This window comes from Lingula anatina, chromosome 5 (assembly GCF_051362555.1).
Source record: "Lingula anatina isolate TDL-2025a chromosome 5, LinAna3.0, whole genome shotgun sequence".
Taxonomy (NCBI): domain Eukaryota; kingdom Metazoa; phylum Brachiopoda; class Lingulata; order Lingulida; family Lingulidae; genus Lingula; species Lingula anatina.
In genome coordinates this window covers 665,340-685,564 of record NC_141771.1, presented here as the reverse complement: position 1 = coordinate 685,564, position 20,225 = coordinate 665,340, and the positions used below count along the sequence as shown (strand labels likewise).

General features: G+C 37.1%; 1 protein-coding gene and 1 long non-coding RNA gene across 4 annotated transcripts; both read right to left on the bottom strand.

Moving 5' to 3' along the window:
* Nucleotides 1-682: 682 nt before the first annotated feature.
* On the bottom strand, nt 683-4,601 carry LOC147761425 (uncharacterized). The gene is made up of 3 exons (XR_015334406.1): nt 4,141-4,601; nt 1,072-2,240; nt 683-862 (listed from the first exon to the last, which is right to left on the bottom strand). It is a non-coding gene; the product is annotated as an uncharacterized LOC147761425 (long non-coding RNA).
* A 12,179-nt stretch (nt 4,602-16,780) lies between these two features.
* Nucleotides 16,781-20,190, bottom strand: LOC106178646 (sepiapterin reductase). 3 transcript variants are annotated; one of them, XM_087013858.1, is made up of 4 exons: nt 19,913-20,190; nt 19,043-19,591; nt 17,982-18,134; nt 16,781-17,684 (listed from the first exon to the last, which is right to left on the bottom strand). In XM_087013858.1, exons 2-4 carry the CDS (start codon nt 19,566-19,568, stop codon nt 17,566-17,568), a joined length of 798 nt encoding a protein of 265 aa, XP_086869984.1. In that variant the 5' UTR covers nt 19,569-19,591; nt 19,913-20,190; the 3' UTR covers nt 16,781-17,565. The 3 variants fall into 3 exon arrangements, with proteins under 3 accessions (XP_086869984.1, XP_013417368.2, XP_013417370.2); XM_013561914.3 differs by having other exon boundaries at nt 19,043-19,578; XM_013561916.3 differs by having other exon boundaries at nt 19,043-19,578; nt 19,922-20,190.
* Nucleotides 20,191-20,225: the final 35 nt, after the last annotated feature.

Genomic DNA, 20,225 nt, shown 5'->3' with positions numbered 1-20,225 from the left:
GTGCACAATGTAATATATCGTTCTGGCAAGTCTTTTAAAATGCATTCTATAATCATTTTATAAGAGCGAAAAGAACCTAAACTGTCAAAACTAGGAAACGAGCGGGAAATGACGGTCATGAAACATTTATTAGTATGGCACCTGGTGTGAAGGTATGAAAATAGCAAATCAGTCACTGAAGAGTGTGGGATTTGTGAGAAACGGCAATTGAAATGGTCAGATAACTAATTCATGCATATTATCTCAGTCTCTAAACCAAGTCCAGCCATTCTAGCCTCAGGTTATACAAGATGATATATATTTTCGTGAGGTTTTCGAATATTTGTTTCTTTAATCATTATCTTGTTAGTGTTAACGATATAAACTAGGAACATTGTATCGTACATGTAAGTACTGATGGTATATAATGTTTTCAGTAGTGCACTTTAAAAGCCAGCTACAAATACGTACGCTATATTAAAATTCAAGATAAATATCACAGTTAGATGTCAATTAATGTATACTAAAGTTGTTGAAATGATAAGGGGGGAAATGCCCGACTCGATCAGGGACCGAACCCGGGACGCTCACAGTGCGAGTGTTGCACCACTGAATTATCTATACTTGTCGAGTCACTTGATTGCATATATATATATATATATATATATATATATATTCGTTTTGTGGTCGTAAGGTGTGACGGAAGAACAACGTTATAAAATTATCTTCATCACCAATCCTAAGTATAAAATGGCTGTTATACTGTTGTCCGTCTTGTCCTACTTGGACACTCAACCAGAGGGACTGCGTCGCATCGTGTTTGAAGATTTTCTGCGAGCCCTTCACCAAGTATCACCGTACGTAGAGACATATCTGAGAATATCTGTGGAAAATTAAGAGGGTAGTATAAATATGGGTATCACACGTGTTCTGTGCGGTCATTTTATTTCATTTCTGGCAGAGAGATTGCATGGTTATATACTTTTAGCCTGTGTATAAGCTTTATTTTAATAAGATGAAATAATTAAAGGCGAAGTATATGCCCACCCTTCCCACCCAGTTTATGCTGTCTCTTTTGCCATGAACACTCACCTTCCAAGTTTGAGCTCTACGCATGCGCATGCAATTCTCATATAATCCATAACACCCAAACCCAATATAGAGATGCAATTCACATGCTGAAGTGTCAAAAAATAAAAATGAATGAATTCCTAATTGAATTCAATATTTCAAAACATATATGTGTATAGAACAAAAATCCACGACTGTCTCAACTGAAATTCAATTTTTACCATATCTTTAACATTACGCAAAGAGCTCTATATGGTAACGTAGCCTATGTTCCAAAAAACGTACGGTAACGTATGTTCTTGCCATTTAATTTTCATTTTTATGCCGCGTTCCGATATGTTTTATAGTGGTTCAGTCATGGTAAATTAGACATGACGTAAGGACGTTTTAATAAATATTTAAACTGTATCTCAAGGGGCTTTGCGTCATGGCTTATACTAGGTAACGTATGTTCCCTAGAAAAATTGTCAAAATGTTTCATTTTGTTCAAGTACTTGTGTGCAAGAGATACAATGTTTTCTTTTGCTGACCGAACAATATATTAATAATAATGATAATATTTATTTATAGTCTAAAATCCAACATGTGTTCAGTAGACTTTACAAAGATTATAAAATTCGAATTAAAAGAAATATATTGTGGTTCCATGATAGTTTGACATTTCTGATATAATCTTTGAAGGGAAACATGTTTATTTAATTCTTATTTTACTGTAGTTAGGGTATATTTTCCCCATTTTTTAATATTCTGTGACAAGCAAACTTAAGTCGCTCAAAAACAATTAACTGGTCTATACAGAAGATTATTATAATTTTTAGCAACGATATACTTGTAGGAGATCAATGAACAAAACCAGTGATGACTGTATTTTCAAAGTGAGTAGAACGTTTCACTGTTGGACGTTTTGTATTTGTGACAGTAACGTATGTTCCTTTTTGGGGTTAAACGATGAATTGTTTTTAATTATTCATGGTTCCAGGAGAGTGAAACTTTTATACAAGCTTCTTCATGTGGGACTCTAAAATAATCAAACACAGTTAGCAATCTGTGCAGTAAATATTTTTAATAACATGCTTGTGACATCAATTGCACCTCTATATTGGGTTTGGGTGTAAAATGATCCAGATGAGAGTTAAATTCCAATCAAACTTCAACTTACAGGTAAGTCTCGTTTAATCTTTAAATTGAACCTGTGAAAAAAGAACACATATGAATCCTGGTGCTTCTTAATTTAAAGTCTTAAGGTTTTAAGTTCACCTAGGCACAATTACTTTACCTGTTATATCACTACACATCTCCCTTTGAGTCAAGGTATGGAAGACACCTCTATAATTAAGGGGTACTTGCTTCTCTACTGTAATTATACTTTACTACTTTGGCATGTTAGGTGGCAAGCTTGGATGTTTCAGTTCATTTTATGAAAGAATAGAACTCTATTAAGGTTTATTCATTACTTGAAAGAAAATATTTCATCTTGCAGTGTTGAAACAGAAATTCTCTCAAAAGTGATAATGAATTTGACATGCATATCTAAACACTACTCAAGTTTTTTTCCTTCTATTATAGATATGGGAGAAGGCTGCATTGAATACATGAATTATGGTCAGGCTGGAAAAAATTAAAAATTATCAATGAAAAAAGGAGGTCAGTGTGTCTCGGGTAAGTTACGTTTGTCGTAATGCCTACGATGTATTAAACATTCACTAACAGCAGTACACTTTTTAAAATTATTCACCAATTTCAAAACACAACAACCTTGGGCATTTTCCATTTAGCAACTGGCTTCTCTGAAATCCCCTTTTTTGTCCTGTCAGAAGAGTACATGTAGGAACCAGGGTGGATTTAAATAATTTCTTGTAATAAGTACAATTTCTTTCAATTTCTTTCAATTTCTTGGGATTATGAGCCTGTGATCATGAATCTTGATGTTCTATATAAATTTAGTTTTGATCATGAATCTTGATGTTCTATATAAATTCAGTTTTGATCATGAATCTTGATGTTCTATATAAATTCAGTTTTGATCATGAATCTTGATGTTCTATATAAATTCAGTTTTGATCATGAATCTTGATGTTCTATATTAATTTAGTTGTGATCATGAATCTTGATGTTCTATATAAATTTAGTTGTGATCATGAATCTTGATGTTCTATATAAATTTAGTTGTGATCATGAATCTTGATGTTCTATATAAATTTAGTTGTGATCATGAATCTTGATGTTCTATATAAATTTAGTCGTGATCATGAATCTTGATGTTCTATATAAATTGACACTTAGCCTACTTCGTGCCAGTCTACAACAAACGTCGCATAAGGGCTAAATCATTCACTGACTTTGTTTTGGAAAATATTGTGAAAAGTTCTAACAACAGTCGCTGCTTCCGCTCACAACGTTGTAAAACACTTGTTAGAAAAAAACTCTTTCTTCGTCAGAACAGTTTCCGATTGGAATGGACTCAGTGATCAACAAGTAAACGCTGAAACTGTGGAAGGCTTTAGATCAGGATGACTATGTGACTAAGTTTTCCCATGCGCTCTCCTCTACCCGTCTATCTCATACCATTATTGGTCTCCTTAGACCCCATTTCCATAGATTTTTAGATCGATCTATCCCTGTGGAGAGTCTCACTAGATTACTGTCAGCTTGACCGGCTTAAGCGTCTGTCCCGCCTACTAAAAGCTGTAAGGGGGTAATTAACTATGGTGCCCGCTCGGCTGACTGCAATTTAGCGTGAACACCCAAGGAGTTAGGTCGATCTAAATCTTAATCTCTAGGACCCCATTTCCAGAGATTAGATAGATCTACTTAAGATCGACCTAACTCCCTGGGGGTTCACGCTAAATAGCTGTCAGCCGGGCGGACACAAAGTTAAATACCCCCTTAAAGCTTGTAGTAGGCGGGACAAGCCGGATTATCTGACAGTAATCTAGTGAGACTCCCCGCGGGGATAGATCGCTAAAAGCTCTGGGAATACAGCCTATATCGATCTAAATGTCTGGGAAAGCATCCTTAGACGTATACAGATACAGATCATTTAAAATTTCCTCCTTACTGCTCGTGCATGCGTAAATCGCCCAATCTCACCTAACACACTACGTACATCGTCCCACAGCAGAGTCCCCGCTAAGGGGTAGTGACGTCACAACCTTGAAAAATAAATAGTAATACACACTCAAAAGTGAGCGTTTATTGATTTGGAATCAGGTTGGGATTCGAAGTAAATCAGCCAGGTGAGTGGTAGATTTGCAAACGTTTAACATACAAACAGGGGGAAAATGTGCGAATTCTCGAAAATAAAAGAAAAAAAAACTAAGAAACTATAACAAATAGTTTAATATATAATTATAAATTACGCCGGCCTCTACTAGTCTAGAGGGTAGGGAATACCTTTTTACGTTCTGCGTGATGTCTTATTTTTCGAGCGTGATGCCTAATTTGGCCCCAATATTCCGCGTGAAACGTGATTCAGGAATTTTTGGTGATTGATGAGTGGCCTGAATATATCTGCTGTTTTAATTTTTGGTGATTGGTGAGTAAGGGGGGGGGGGGGGTATTCCCTACACTCTCTAGTACTCATGCACCTGTATGTCGGCGTACTAGTCAGGAAAACTTCTATCAAATCCACTCATTGCTTGGCTTTTGGTATATATGTGTACTTTTCTATAATGTGTCTGAGAAATTTTCAGTGCATTTATTATAACCGACTTTAAAATAATTCTTTTTCTCACTGACGTCCCGCAATGTTTACGTTTTGCTAAGTGGGGCTGAAATATAGGTCAGGGGGATTTCCCTTTTTTAATACAACCGATAGATCTATGGCGATAGGGCATCATCATGGTAAAAATGTTATTTAATGGAAAACTTATCATCCGATTAATGTTACCAAACGGTGTTCCGTTAATGTATGTTCTGAGGGAAAGTTTTTGTTTATTTTTATTTTATCGTGCTCCAATACGTGCGTAGTGATTCAGTCATGTGGAAAATTATAGTTGACAGGTCTTTTTTATACTTTTACAGTTTAAAAACTGTAACTGAGGGGGGTTTGCCTCATGGCTGAAACTAACGTAGCGTATTATTCCCGGGGAAAATGTTCGAAAAAAAATGTTTTTCGTGTCTAAGTCCAAGCAATTATCTATAGTGCTATAGGTAACAGGATTTTCTGTTTTCGACTGAAACATGAAATTTTTCATTAAAGTCACCAAATGAGTAGAGTGTTTAAACATAAATTTTATGCCGTATTTTAGATAATTCATTTAATCAGTTACATTGAATATATATATACACACACTGGACAAAAGAAGTGTCACCCCTACTGAGCCAATACTATGGGGGAGATAAATGACTGCGGAATGATATGCTCCTGGTACCATTTTATTAACATCAAATTTCACAAAAAAATCACAAAATGAGAACAAAATGTACATTCTACCAAAATATGCAGTTTCAAGTCCAAAATTAGTACTTAGTGGCATAGCCACGTGACCTAATTATAGGTGCCAGTCTACGAAGCAAGGTTTCATATAATTGTCTGATGCGTTCAGGGCTGATGCTGGCCCAAGCATGAAACACTGAATATAACAGAGTTTCTCTGCTGGTTAGACGGGCATTTGTAAAAAGTTTTGACAAATCATTCCACACATTTTCTATTATGTTTGCATCCGGACTCTGGGCAGGCCACATCACCCTGCGAATGTCCTGTTGGTCAAACCAATCATCAACTGCTCTGGGCCTGTGACAAGGAGCATTGTCATCCTGGTGAACAAATGGATAATTCCTGTCACCAAACATGTTAGTAATAGATGGTAGCAAGCCTGACTCCAAAACATCGATATATTTCTAGTGATTCATGTTTCCATTAACCACTATCAATTCGCCCAAGCCATGGATGCTGATGCAGCCCCACACCATGACGAATATGCTGCTCCGGGTTCGAAAATTAAGTGCATGTGGTTCAAATGCTTTACCAGCAGTTTGCCAGCATAGTACCCGTCTGTCATCAGAGGTCATACCAAAGCGACACTCATCAGAAAAAAAAATATATAGGACCAATTGTCATGAACTGTCCAGTTCCAGATCCTGTTGACCCTAGTTTACTCTACGTTGCCTGTTTTGTAACGATATAAGAGGTTTCAGTCTTGCTACCCTGCTGTACACTCTCTGAGCATGTAACCGACGCCTAGCAATGTTCACAGACACATTCTTATGTGTGAAATTGTTCCACTGTGTTGTCAACTGACAAGCAGTGTCGAACTTTGACAACCTGGACATGAAAATCAGTCGTCGGTCTTCACGGCCAGTATTTTTTTCTTGGACGACCCATCAGAGGCAATTTGTCTCTTGATCCAGTGTTTCTATACCGATATCAGACCCTCTGCACGGTTCTGACTGAATAATTCAATTGTATCGATATTCTGACATTGCTTATATTCCGCCTCTTCAGGTTAATAACTTGCACCTATAACCGTTAGATAATTGCCTGTATCTTGCCATATTGGAGGAAGACAGGAATAACATTTGCTGTACATGTACAAGACCAACAATACAATTCCATGGTATAGCGGTTTTATACTCATTAGTCACATTATAAGTAGACCAGGCATTATAAGTACCCAAGATCTGCCTACTTTTATTACTCTGAGTTAGGGGGTGACACTTCTTTTGTCCAGTGTGTGTATATATATATATATATATATATATATATATATATACAGACTTGACATTTAATATGGAATATTTCAGTTTCGAAGGTATGCCTAGGTAAAAATACGTTCTTTTTTCAAAAACATCCTATCTCATATAAGATTTGTGAATGTAAAAGTGTGCAGTAAGGTGTGTCACTACCAATTAATTGTTTTTCATGCCTATTGCGCTGCTACATTATGTAATTTGCAGTGATTTAATTGGGTAGTGTTCCTTCGGGCTGATCAAAGCTTGGCTTAGGCAAGGCTTGGTTCTGTCAAAAAAGTATCCATATTTCGACAACTACTGCATAGAAAAATTTGACATTTTGCATGCAAGCGGTCAGTTTTGCAGTGCGTAAAATGAGTCAAGTAGTGCATTACAAAGTTGTTAATCTAAGGCAGAATGGCGCGAAAAAGACAAGCATAACCAGACAGATCATAGCGCCAAACGGAACGGTCCCCACAGTTTTATAGAGTAATGCCCAGACTGATGTACCTACACAGAGGTCACCCCCAATGTATCAAACTTTTACCTACAGGGTACAGGACCCACTGTCTATCGGGATACGCTGCTGCAACTAAACAAAAAACATTAAGTCCGTTCAGAACGAGGGGTAAATTGCCACTAAAATGCGTTTTTCAAAGCCCTTAGCGAACACCAAACTGGTTATAGCAGGTAAGAATACCAAATGACCTCCGAGGTACCCACTGTATACAGCAAAACATCGTCGTCTGTTTCTCTCATGAATTGGGTGCCATGAACGATTCTGGGTAGAACACTGAAACTGCCTGGCTTTCTTTATTGAGGTCAGATTTCACCTGTACCGCCCAATTAGTCAAAACAGAGTTTACAGATATCCAGAAGAGGCCTACGACGAAGCATATGCCGGGTCTAAAGTGACAAGGGTGATTGACAGCGTCAATATTTGGAGTAGATTCCACATTGGTGCCAAAACACCAATGGTAGTCATCGACGAAAACCTGAACCAGATCAAATAAAGGAATACTCTCGGAACCACTTGACTATCATTTGATAGGGGGCACCTTAGGAACAAGTGTAAGTTGCACGATGAGGTTGATGGTTCACACAGAGCACTTTTAATAGCAGATAACTTACAGAACCAAGGGAATGAGCAGCTACCCTGGTCATCAAAATCGCCACATTTGAACCACATAGACAATATTTCGGTAGACCATTATTCACCAATCAACTGCCTACATGTCCTACAACAAAACTGGACCAGATTGGACAATTTTAGACCGATGCCTGGAATGCTATTCCAGATTGAACTCTAAAAACCTACCCCCAAGAGATGCCTTGCCGCTTGAGAGCGCTGGCAACAGCCACGAAGAGGCCAGGCGTAACAACGAGCATTACTGTGACTAGCAACTGACATGAGGGTCTTTTGTGGAGCGTATTGCCATTTAACAGACGATAATTTGGAAAATATGGAGATCCAAAATATCTCTTTTAATGGGAGTCGTATGACATAGAATAGGCAATGTGTTTTTGTTTGCTTCTCTGGCGAATTCCATTAATGAACTGATGTCACAATGGCATCAAAGAGATAATTTAAAGTTATTAAAACACGATATTAATCCTTATTTTCATTTATCAGTCAGCAAAATAGGAAAAAACTGATAAAAAAGTATTTCGAAAAAAATATTCCATATTAAATGTCAAGTCTGTATATATATATATATATATATATATATATATATATATATATATATATTTTTTTTTTTAATGAGGCGGGACCATGAAAGGGGTCCTGAAAAAATTTGAATGCTATTAGGGGTGGTGTCTTTTTTTTTGGGGGGGGGTCACAGGCATTTTTTCCTCCACCCCCCCCCACCCCCACCCCCACCCCCACCCCGTGTATAATTCTGCGACTTAAATAATGACCGGTCCCTTAAACACTTCTGCGAATGTTTAAAATACCGTATAGCCAATAAAAAACAAGACTGCTGGTACGCGTTTAATCGATAACTGATTTAATTCTCGTCAGATTACCATCCGCCCCCTTCCTTATGAATAGGTATTACTTTATTAATACAATGCAACCGACGTGTAGCCGCATGTTAGAAGACAATGTGTGTTACGCACAGCAGTAGGAGGCCGCTAGCCCTTCCCAGCAAGGAGTCAACTAAGCCGCAAGTTAGAAGACAATGCGTGATTACTAACAGCAGTAGGAGGCCGCTACCGCTCCCCAGCAAGGAGTCAACACAGCAGTGCGTAACCCGGGCTTAATTAGGGGTTATTAGTTGTCCACTTATGATCGGTATTGTTCGTCTTGATTGCAGCACACTTCCTACTCACTATTGGTTCGCCCGCCTCTTCTTTAAATGCTCTCTCAAACCATTCCTCAGTCAGCCGAGAATGGAAACACGTTTATCTGCCGATAAACTTCGTCGTTGATGTATTATTTGGCATCATTCTACAGTGGGTCATAAGGCTCTATCTATGATTTTTTTTTCGTCTGGCATTTTACCAGATTAAGCTGACGCTTGAAAACTGAATTTAATGAATAATTTTCTCACGTGCATGTATCCAGCTAATTTTACGACAATAACTTCCAGGGCACCTCCGCCATTTGCAATTGTAGACGAACCACGTGTTTCCAACTGATAGGTCAATACAACTATACCAGACCCATTGCACGATAAAAAACAGTTTATATTTAATGAATTAAAAAAAACATTTGAGGATCGCGATTTTCTATTGATAAACTATCGATGGTATCCCTGTATTAAATCATCCACTGCTACCCCCTCTATTGTAGTGTAGCATGACTCGTATCACAAGATGGTCTTAGAAATGAAGTAATTAAGACAGGCCTACACTCTGATAGTTTTAAGTCTATTATTAACCCTAATGTCGTTTCTTGTCATTCTTTCTAGAACTCCCTGAGCCATCGCAAAGTTATTTGCCAGGACATTAAAAGGCTACTTCTTAACGGATTTTTATTTTATTTTCACTGAGTCCAAAAATGTTCGAGAACGTCTCTGTCGTTATCGCCGTTTCTCGGACGTCATTTAAACGGCGTTGAACGGCAGTCCCAGACAAAGGATCGGCAGTTTCTAAATAAAAGAACTTGTAAATGCTGCATCTAGCCAGTTATTGTTCCTAAGTAAAGAGAGGCGATAATGATCTGTTCTTTCTTCTACCTTAGTTTGTCGACTAAAATGAACAATTTTAGGCCTACCATGCAACCACCAATTATTACGACCATTAGGGGCCTAATGAGGTTCTGTTCTTTGCTACACTCCCTTTCTTCATGATCGCCAAACCTGTGGGGTGCTGTGTTTTAAATATATAAAAGGGGTCTCGCGAGGTAAAGCTATAATAATGAACTAAAATCCTATGAATAGGCCTATCTAATAAACCATGAAGCACGTAGCCTAGGCCTCTTTGACCGACATCAAATTTTTACATTCTTTGTTATAATAAGAGGGCGAACGTAGTCTAATTTGTCTTTTCGTGGTGATTTTGCTCGAAATAGCGGAGTCAAGTAAATCGGTGATTTACCGTTGGTAAGAGTAGCAATCATCGCTCCTGCGTCCTCACAGATTACTTTCTAATCCCCCGTAATTAACGCAGTCAGGAATAAGCGCTGAAATAGGGGATTTTGTATCAGGGAAAAAATTAGTATTTATCTTTTGTTATCACGTATCTGTATTATGTAATCCTGTAACTCATTTTCCCAAGGCAACCACCAATTATGACGACCATTAATGAAGTTCTCTGCTACACTCTCTCCTCATGATCACTTGCTCGATCGTGAAACCCTGGAGGTGTTGGGTATATATTTGGGGTAGTTTACTATAGCATGCTACACTCTCCTCATGATCACTTGCTCGATCGTGAAATCTGGAGTGAAACCCTTGGTTTGTCTAACAATGGTTTAAATAAATAAAAAGGGTGTTACGGAGGTGAGGTTGCTTAAGTCATAAGAATAATGAACGAAAAAATTCGATGAACATTTAATACACCACGAGGCACGTATGTTTTGACCGCCATCGCCTTTTTTACATAAGATGTTTCATCAAGAGGGCAGATGTAGTCCAATATGTCTTTTGTTGGTTATTCTGCTTCAGGTGGCTGAGTTTAGTTGATCGATGATGTACTGTTGGTAAGAGTAGCTATCATCACATCCGCGTCCTAACGGATTACTTTCCAACCCCCCATAATTAACGCAGCCAGGAATAGGCGCTGAAATAGGGGGTATTATATCTGAAATTAATTTTTGTAATTATCTATCCGTAAAATAAGAATCGTTACATTATCACGTATTTTTCCAGATTGAAAATATATTATAATATGCACACTGATCAAATTATAAAGAAAATCTCCAGATGTAAACAAAGGACAGTCAAGTATCACTCATCCCAGGCTGCAGGGCAGATAAAGAGAATTGAATGGAGCACGAGTGATCTGGCAACCCTACAATTTCGTCATAATGATTCATGGGCAAACAATAGAAGCATGAAATTAACACCTTTTACAGTGTGAAGGACGACACCTAATGAGGCTTTTGTTTTCCCCCTGGATGGTTATTACAAAGTAAGAATGTTGACGTAAGTGTTATCTGCTTCCTGGTGAAGACTTTTGCGTGTTCAAAGGAACAATGGAAATGTCATTTCAAAACAAAGAGCCACATTTCCCTACTTAGGTGGCCAAAATATTGTCAATGAAACGCAAAAAAAAAAAAAAAAAAAAAAAAAAAGAGACAAAATCACCAGCTGTTACTGACTGAGTCTAACTCAAATGCAAAAAGGTACGCACAGCGACAAAGCGCTATTGTAAACAGTGACCCGACGATGAGATCAATAGATGTATAAATGACTTATTGTACTATAAAATTGTACCCCTGCCCCTACTTGTATATTATTACACACATAAGGCCATCCTATACCAGAGTTGCAGATTGATTTTTCATTATGCAGTCTCTTGCACTGAAGAAAAATACTCATATATAATTTGCGGTCCTAGTAGAGGGTCGGTCCTCACTCAAATCAAAATAAACTAGCAAACATGAAAATTGACAAGCTGTATTAGGATGTAAAGTGTTGAGAACCCTTTAAACACGGTGTATGGTAATATGCACGTTTAGACAAATTTTAATTTTAATTTCAATTTAATTTTATTTTATTTTTAATTAAAATTAATATTACCGAAATGAGTAAATGTCGTTTGCGTCATGTATCAATATTTGTGCGCATAATAGTACCTACGTTATAAACATTCAGCAAAGATCTTTGGAAGGCCGCTATTTCGTCGTTTATATCAAATGAAAACTATCTGATACCCATCGTATCAATCATTATACCATGATAAGCGATTAGCATACTAATTTATGTCCCCAGTCATAATAACTTTAACAATTACAACAATCCTCCCTACTCTGCTTTTCGTTGCAAAAACAATCAGCCACAACTGTTTTAATATTAAAAGATATCAATAATAATGATAATTCCAAAATTTCAAAAGTACCTTTGGGGTACGAACTCCCGTCGGGTAGGTTACAACGTTTGCAACGACGTTAACCGTTATTCCACCAGTGCTATTACACTTTCACACCGATATCGACAGATCTGTATTGCCGCGCATGCCGAAGCTTTGCGGAAATTGCCGAAGGCTAGGAAAATTCTTCAAAATATATAATTTTATTACTTTTAATCAACTCTCTCACTGCCCTGAGGTATAATGGCTAAAACCTTTCAGTTGTCACCAGACTTTGTAATTTGGGAGAAAAAAGTGAAACAGGAACTTCTGGTGATGAATAATAGATTATAGTGCTGCAAGGTCTTGTTTTCTATCCCTGATGTACGAGTAGCTTTTTTACAGTTTCTATAATTCTCTTAACGTATGAAAATATGCAGGTTTTCTGATACAATAAGACTTTGATAAAATCAAAACCAATTTTACTTTTCAAGTCGGGAGTCGGGATAAATATCGGCAAGGTGGAGATATTTCTCGCCGGCGCTTCCGCAACAGCAAGACTGAAGGACGCAAGTTACAAAGCGAAACATGTTTAGTCAAGTTAAAGACTTAATTACCGGCCTAACAGCGGCGATAGTGACTCCCGCTGTGAGCGACTTGCGCTGTCTATCGTAATCCCCCTATCATTAACACTGTCGGGGGCACACGCACGTTCGCCGTGCGTGTGCTATTAAAGTGACCGGGGACTAAATAGCTACACGGTAGGTTTGATGCCCTGTACACATCCTTTATACTTCCTTCCTCTGGTTATAATTTATGTTTTTATGTATTTATGGGCAGCCATCGTTTATTTTGACATGGAAAACGGAACTGATTGGAAATTATGATGCATACATCTATCGATCTTTACATTGTGGTACTAGTATCTTACGTAAACCCCATAAATAATTGGTCAAATCTGAAATTATACAAAATACCTTTTCTGCTACAGTTTAATTAACGAAGGTCCCCAAGTTTACGTGACAGGTAATTAAACCTGATGTAAGATAACGACTCAATGTAAGATAACGACTCCATCTCTATAACGCGTATTATCTTCTACGTTTTTATAATTACTTTTCATTTATTCACTTTATTTATTTTGTAGAAATTATCCAACAATAGTATACCCAAAGGCTGAGAATGGCTAAACCAGTAGTAAACAACAACTCTCCAGAACGATGGTGGATCCTTCTCATGTTCCTCACTCTGATAGCCAGTCTCACTGACTTGAACAAGATCCAGACATTTGCTAATCTGCTTCGTGACTCTTATATCTTGACGGAAGAACAACGTTATAAAATTATCTTCATCACCAATCCTAAGTATAAAATGGCTGTTATACTGTTGTCCGTCTTGTCCTACTTGGACACTCAACCAGAGGGACTGCGTCGCATCGTGTTTGAAGATTTTCTGCGAGCCCTTCACCAAGTATCACCGTACCTAGCTGTGGTGACAGAGTTTGGAATCGCCAGTTCTGGACTGTCTGTGGAGTGTACGGAGATGTGAGGGAGACGACGGTTACTTGGTGTGGGGCTGTCAAAATGACAAATGGTGTTGAATATGCAATAAGCAAATCGAAAGTTAATACTTTTATGAAATATGCCAGGCGAAAACCATATATATCAGCAGACAGCTTCACAGGGCACACAGCTTAGCCGTATAGGAGTTACATGAATTAAAAAGATTCCTCAACACCAAATGCCACCAATTACTAAAGAGCATCCTTTACAGTGTGATTGACTGACCAGTAAACCGTGACGACGGATGAAAAATTAGACGAATCAAATTGTTTGCCATCTCTTTGATCCATCGAAAGTTCTAATGACACTGACCTGTTTAAAAACAACATTTTGGCCGATTTTGATGTTCATATGTCATATACGAAAAGTTAAATAGCTCAAGTATAAAAAACTTACAGCTTATAATAGCGATTATGATTTCGTGGCTTAGTAGCGATTATGATTTTATACCATTCCATTCCTTGTAAAGTATGTTCCAGGTTTTCATTTTCTCAAGGACTAAAGTGTTGTGTGGTGGGGTGGCGGATGGGAGGGGGCAAGAAATTTAGGGATATATTTTTTTACATTTGAAAACTATGCTGTAATCAGGGTTTTAAGGCGCTGATGCTGAAATTGAGGTTTTGTAATTGCCCCTTCCCCCCCCCCCCCCCATTACACCTTGTATAGGTCTAATTTGCCTCTAACATTCCTGACATACTTTTACAATTTTTCTAATTTGTATTGTAGCTGCAGTTTTATATAAATACAACACTGTCACTCTATTTATCTGTGAAAAGAATTGTAAACACATTTGACCGAAAACATTCCATTTTAGCTTGTACGATAAGTCTTTTCTTATCATGAATAGGGGACCATTGCTGTTTTACATCTTTCCATAATAGAAACTATTTTAATTTAAAGTAAATTTATGATGTGAATGGAAAAGGTATTACTGTGTAAAATGGTTACTGTGCCGAACGTCTTCATCGATTTGAACCACAAAGGCAAGGTAGAATTTTTTAAAACAATTTTACACATAGCCACTGTGGAAAAGAGCGGCAGGACAAATATTATGGAGAAAGAGCTTTGTTTATGCCTCACTATTGTGGAATGAATGGCTTTTTATATAAGATCTGAAAGTCATTATGTCAGCTTTAAAGTTTCTCTTAAAACTTATCTTTTAAAAAGTTTTTATTATTAGTTTTTAAAAAATTTTTATAGCGTCTGTCTTCTAGTGTTGTAATTCTTAAGACTTTCATATTTTAATTGAAATGTAAGACAGTGCCATATATATCTTAATATATATACTATTTACAAAAAATAAATGTTTTTTATGATGTGAATCCTTTTATATGCTAATTAACCAGAGAAATCTTTACACATTATGATTAGATCATACTTTATGAAAAGGAAAATAGTTATTTCCGTAAAATTATAATCAAATGCAGGGACGTCAACAGACTTTTGAAATTTGTGCGTACAAGTCCCAACCAAAAACAAAGTTTACCAAAATGTAAATCTTTAGGGTGAAATAGGGAAAAGGATGAAAACATAAAAACAAGCCAAACTTCACAAAAGTCCAATGAATAAAGAATTTATGTGCAGTGTCGAACGGGTGACGCGCCATTTGGGAAGAAAAATACCCTTGTCGGATTTGGTATCTTCTTTATCACCAAGACAACTATCAACATGATTCCACAAAATTCTTTTAAATGACTTCCTTATGATTTTATCAGCTTTCACATTAAACTACTCCATTATATAACAATGAACCGTTCATTTCAAAGGGCGATGTGTTACAAATAAATTCTTTTGTTGACGACCCAGCTTCATCAAGTAAAAGGTACAAACTTTCTGGAAACTAACTCTCCCCCCAAAAAAAATAAAATAATAATAATAATAAACTCGGAAACCTTCACCTTGACTTTGTCAATACTTCACACAAAAAGATGATAAAACTTTCTGGTTTGTAGTTTGATGAAAAGCTATTTTCATGCGTGTTCGTACCAGTGTGTGTGTGTTTCTCTGATTATTTTTCACCCTGTTTATGATTGAAAATTGCTAATCAGATGCTTCTCAGATGCTTCTTATTTTCCAACCAGTACGACAAGTTATCAAATAAATGTAAAGGGTGGCTATTCTTCGGGAGATTAATATTAGCATGGACATAATGAGAGAAAACCAGAAACAAATTTCCACTTGTTGACGCAAGTCTACGTGCTGGCAATTACAAGATGGAGGCAATGCTGTGTCATAGCAACCACGAGGGACCGCGAGAAATTGCATTATCCATGCAATAGAACAAAAGAATTTCAATAAGGCACAGTGCGCGCTACCTTGATAATAAGTTGTTCAGGCTCCCGTGGAGCTATCAAAACAGCTTATCTGAGACAATGGGCGAATGTTTACCCCAATGCACATAGCTTCAAAGGAAGATGCCGCGTTTCGCGTCCTTCTCTCATTATGTCCATGATATTAGTAGCGGCGGAAAAGCCGCGTAACGCTTGAAAAAAACTTTTAAAAAATAATAATAATCGTTGTTGAGGTATAGTTTCTACACTGCATACTCGTCTAGATTATGATTAATTGGTGTCTAGATATCTGTGTTATTAGCTTGAGTTAATGAGGCTGAGGGGTCTCGCCTTGTGGACTCAAGAAAAAGAAACATTGTGGGGGTGGACTGCCTGCAATTTTCCTCCTTTTTTTAGAAAATGTATATTTGACACAAGTTTTAAACCTCCACATGGTGTCATTTCTTCACTACATTGCTGCCATAAGACTTGCCTGGTAAGGCACAGTGAATGGGCTTATAACTAATTAAACTTGCTCCGCCCCCTCATGGCAACAACCCTTGACAACGGAGGCGTGGTTTAGTAGTCAGTCTGCCTGATGCACATGTAGGTTAAAAAATTCACTAAAAGAGAGTTTTGGTATTGACTGTATTATTTAATGCAATGATAGAATATGTGTTTGATTATAATAAACACACGAAAACATGATTTTTGCAATAAAAACTTTAAACTGAATGAGAAAAATAAAAAAGAACTAATGTACACAAGCAGAATTTAAATTTTTCAGTATTAATGATTGCACAATGTACAGCTGTACAAGAAGGCAGTGTTCAACTATACACAACACTATATTTACAAGATACAAAACTTTGACACAAACTTACAGCTAAGTTTTTTTTTATACATACTGTTACAGCATTTGTTTAAAAATTAACATACTGCTGCTTAAACATTGCTTTATTATAAAGTAAAATATGTTACTCAGTATAATACATGTAATAATAAGTACACTGTATGTATAATTATAAGTATTTTGTAAAGTAAAATGCTGATCTTATAGGCTTATTTGACTATGCTTAATTAATATTGCATAATGCATAATTCTTACATTGTGCGTTTGTTGCATTGTTTAAGTACAAGAAACTGTTTGTCCTAAGAAATTCACCAACAGTAACTCTCATGAAATGAGTAAGTAAGAAATGCCAAAAATGGTTAAACACAGTAAGTAATTTGTATAATGGATTAAATCCAAGTCAACCATCTTTACTTACATAATCAAACTTATGAGGATATTCTTACCCTGCACAATGGGCAAGTCTCACCTAACACAATGTTCTCACCTAATTCACACCTACCACAATACACAGTTCACAGTTTACACCTAGTTCACACCAGCAGTTTATTCTCACCTAACACAATAGTCACACCTAACACAATATTCTTGCCTAATTCACATTAACCACAATACACAGTTCACACCTACTGCAGTTTATTCTCACCTAACACACTCCCTACTGCAGTTTATACTAGCATATAAAACTAAGCTAAATCTTCTATGCTTCATCAAAGTAATCAATATGAATTCCAGACTCATATGAGTCAAACTTCAGCAGCCTCATTAAAACTTTCACTGAAGCTGCAGGATCCACAAGTTTGCCATCACGATGCATTTCTGAAAAATATAAGAACAAAAATAAAGAGATTCAATAAAATCTATTACTCAACTGTCAAATGAAAGGCTCACTGGACATCTCTTTATTGTGTTTGTGGATTTTATTCCATACAAATATGGTAGTTAATTTCTCTACAAAAAATTAATAGAAATTAATTTTTATCATGAACAAACTGGCCAAAATTAATCTATGTTCAGACCACAGTGTACATTACATGACTGTGTTCACTTTAGGTTGTGATAGTCAGTAAATCTGGGCTTTTAAACAAGCTGTTACATTAAACATCAGGCACACACCAATGAAGGTCTTTTTCATCTCCGCGTCTCCACACTCTTCTCTAATCTTTGCCTGCATGTCTGTGTCCAGAGGCCCCGGGGCATAGTTGAGAACACGCACTCGGGGCTCTTCTAGTGCTAGGCAGCGAAAATACATGTTCCTGGCAACTTTTCCTGAGTAATGAAGGAAATAGACATTATACAATGACACAAAAATTGATGCTGCCATATCATGCATCATGAAGGGAAATATGTATATGTATATAAGAAACATAAAAAGTATTCATTTCAAAACCATAAAAAAGAGCCCTTTGAATTTTAACATTTTAACAAAGTGACATCACAGAAAATCTTAAAGGAAATAGTAAAATAATAGATCTGCTGAAAGTGGATGCCCTAAAAAACCAGAATGAAAGACAGCCCTGTGTTAAATTACATTACAATATGGTAATATTCAGTAAATAACCAAATAAAAATTAATAATAAATAGTAGCACTACCTCAGGTCTTATAAACAATATATGTCCTTTGCTAGCATGTGCCTCGATCTGGGAGCAAAAATCACAGGCCCCATTCAGACTAGGGGATTTACACTGTACTAATCAAGGCTACCCACTACATCCTAATCGGTAATAAATACTGAATAGATATCCCGTAGGGAAGTATTCAAGTGGGTCAGCTATATTTGACCCTCGTACTTGTTAGTCCCCTATTCCAAATGAGGCCAAAGACTCCAGCCACAAATTAATTCACCCCAACATAAAATGAGTGACCCCCAGCACAGTGTTAGACCACAGAAACAACTTGTCCAGCTTTCATCCAGGTCTTTGGCTGTATACATTTGGTTTCCTTTTTCTTTTTTTAATATGACAGCAATGTGCTCTCAACAATTTCAGCTTATACAGAGCATACGGAATGAACAGAAAAGTGGTTTAACAGTTTGTGGTTCTTAACGCTGTGCACATGACTACAAATCTTACATTGGGCTTCTTAATTCCTGGCTCATTTCTTTATTTTGGACACTTTTGCTCACAAATCTGAAGCTTCAGATTGTCAACCCTAATTCCTTCACAAGGCCCATACCTACGCAGTATAAGCTCCAAGTTTTATATGGCTGTAGAGCTGATATTGAGGTGATATTTATGACTGTCCTCAGTGGCTTCGCTTCCTGTCCACACCACTTCAAGAACACGCCATTCAGAGCTATCATACTGGCCAGGTTAACATCAAAATACGACTGCACCTCAGCCATGTTGTCAAAATCTTTCGCATTTCTCGTTATATCCCCAAGTGACCCAGAATTATGGACAATCACTGCTTTGTCGAAATCTTTGGGGTTTGCCTTCTCTGCCAGGTGTTTTCTCAGTACGTCATCACAGGTCACCTGGGACTGATCCAAGACCAGGCAGTCTACCTCCACCCCGCTGGCCGACTTGACAATCTCTTCCTTCACACCTGCCAGGAGAGAGGCATCGCGACCAGTGAGGATAAACCTGGAAGAGGCTCCAACTACTGAGGAGAACTGTGTGGCAATGCAGCGACCAAGTCCTCTGCTGGCTCCAGTCACCACACATAGCACTCTTCCTGACAGACAGTGGGTGGAGTTCATCCTGGGATAGCTACAATAAGGGACTGTTTAATTAGTGATTTTTATTTCTGCTTGGCGGCAGCACAAGCAACACGGGAATAACAAAATAGTTATATTAGTATATTTAAAAATTATTATAAAAATTGGAAATATACTGTTAGGCATATTGTACCTTATATGGTCAGTTCTTTTAATATTAACAATAACCATATAACATTTGGATACTCGTCTTCAGTTAAACAGTAAAGATATCCACCCTCTACTTTAACACGCAAATTACAAGGACATCTTCCATTTATTAAGTGGAAACTAGCATGAATGATCCCAGTCAGTTAAATAGTTAAATGCAGATTATGAAAAACAACCTTTCTTGCCTGAAATGCCCTTCTCTTCGTTCGCTTCTATGACTTGGTAACCGTCGATTCTTATTAACAATAACAACACTGTAAACACAAAACACGTCTTCTGCGGCAAATGTCAATATATAACGTTGACAGCTAGTGGCCAAGATACGCCATACTATTCAAATGACCTCCAGTGCATAAAGTAAAGTTTTACACGAATCCTACACACTTAAGATATTGTAAATATATTATCTTATCTATATCTAGGCTTACAAAACTTCTACATGTGCAGCAACTTGTGCAGCATGAGCAACATGTTATGTTATATCGGTGT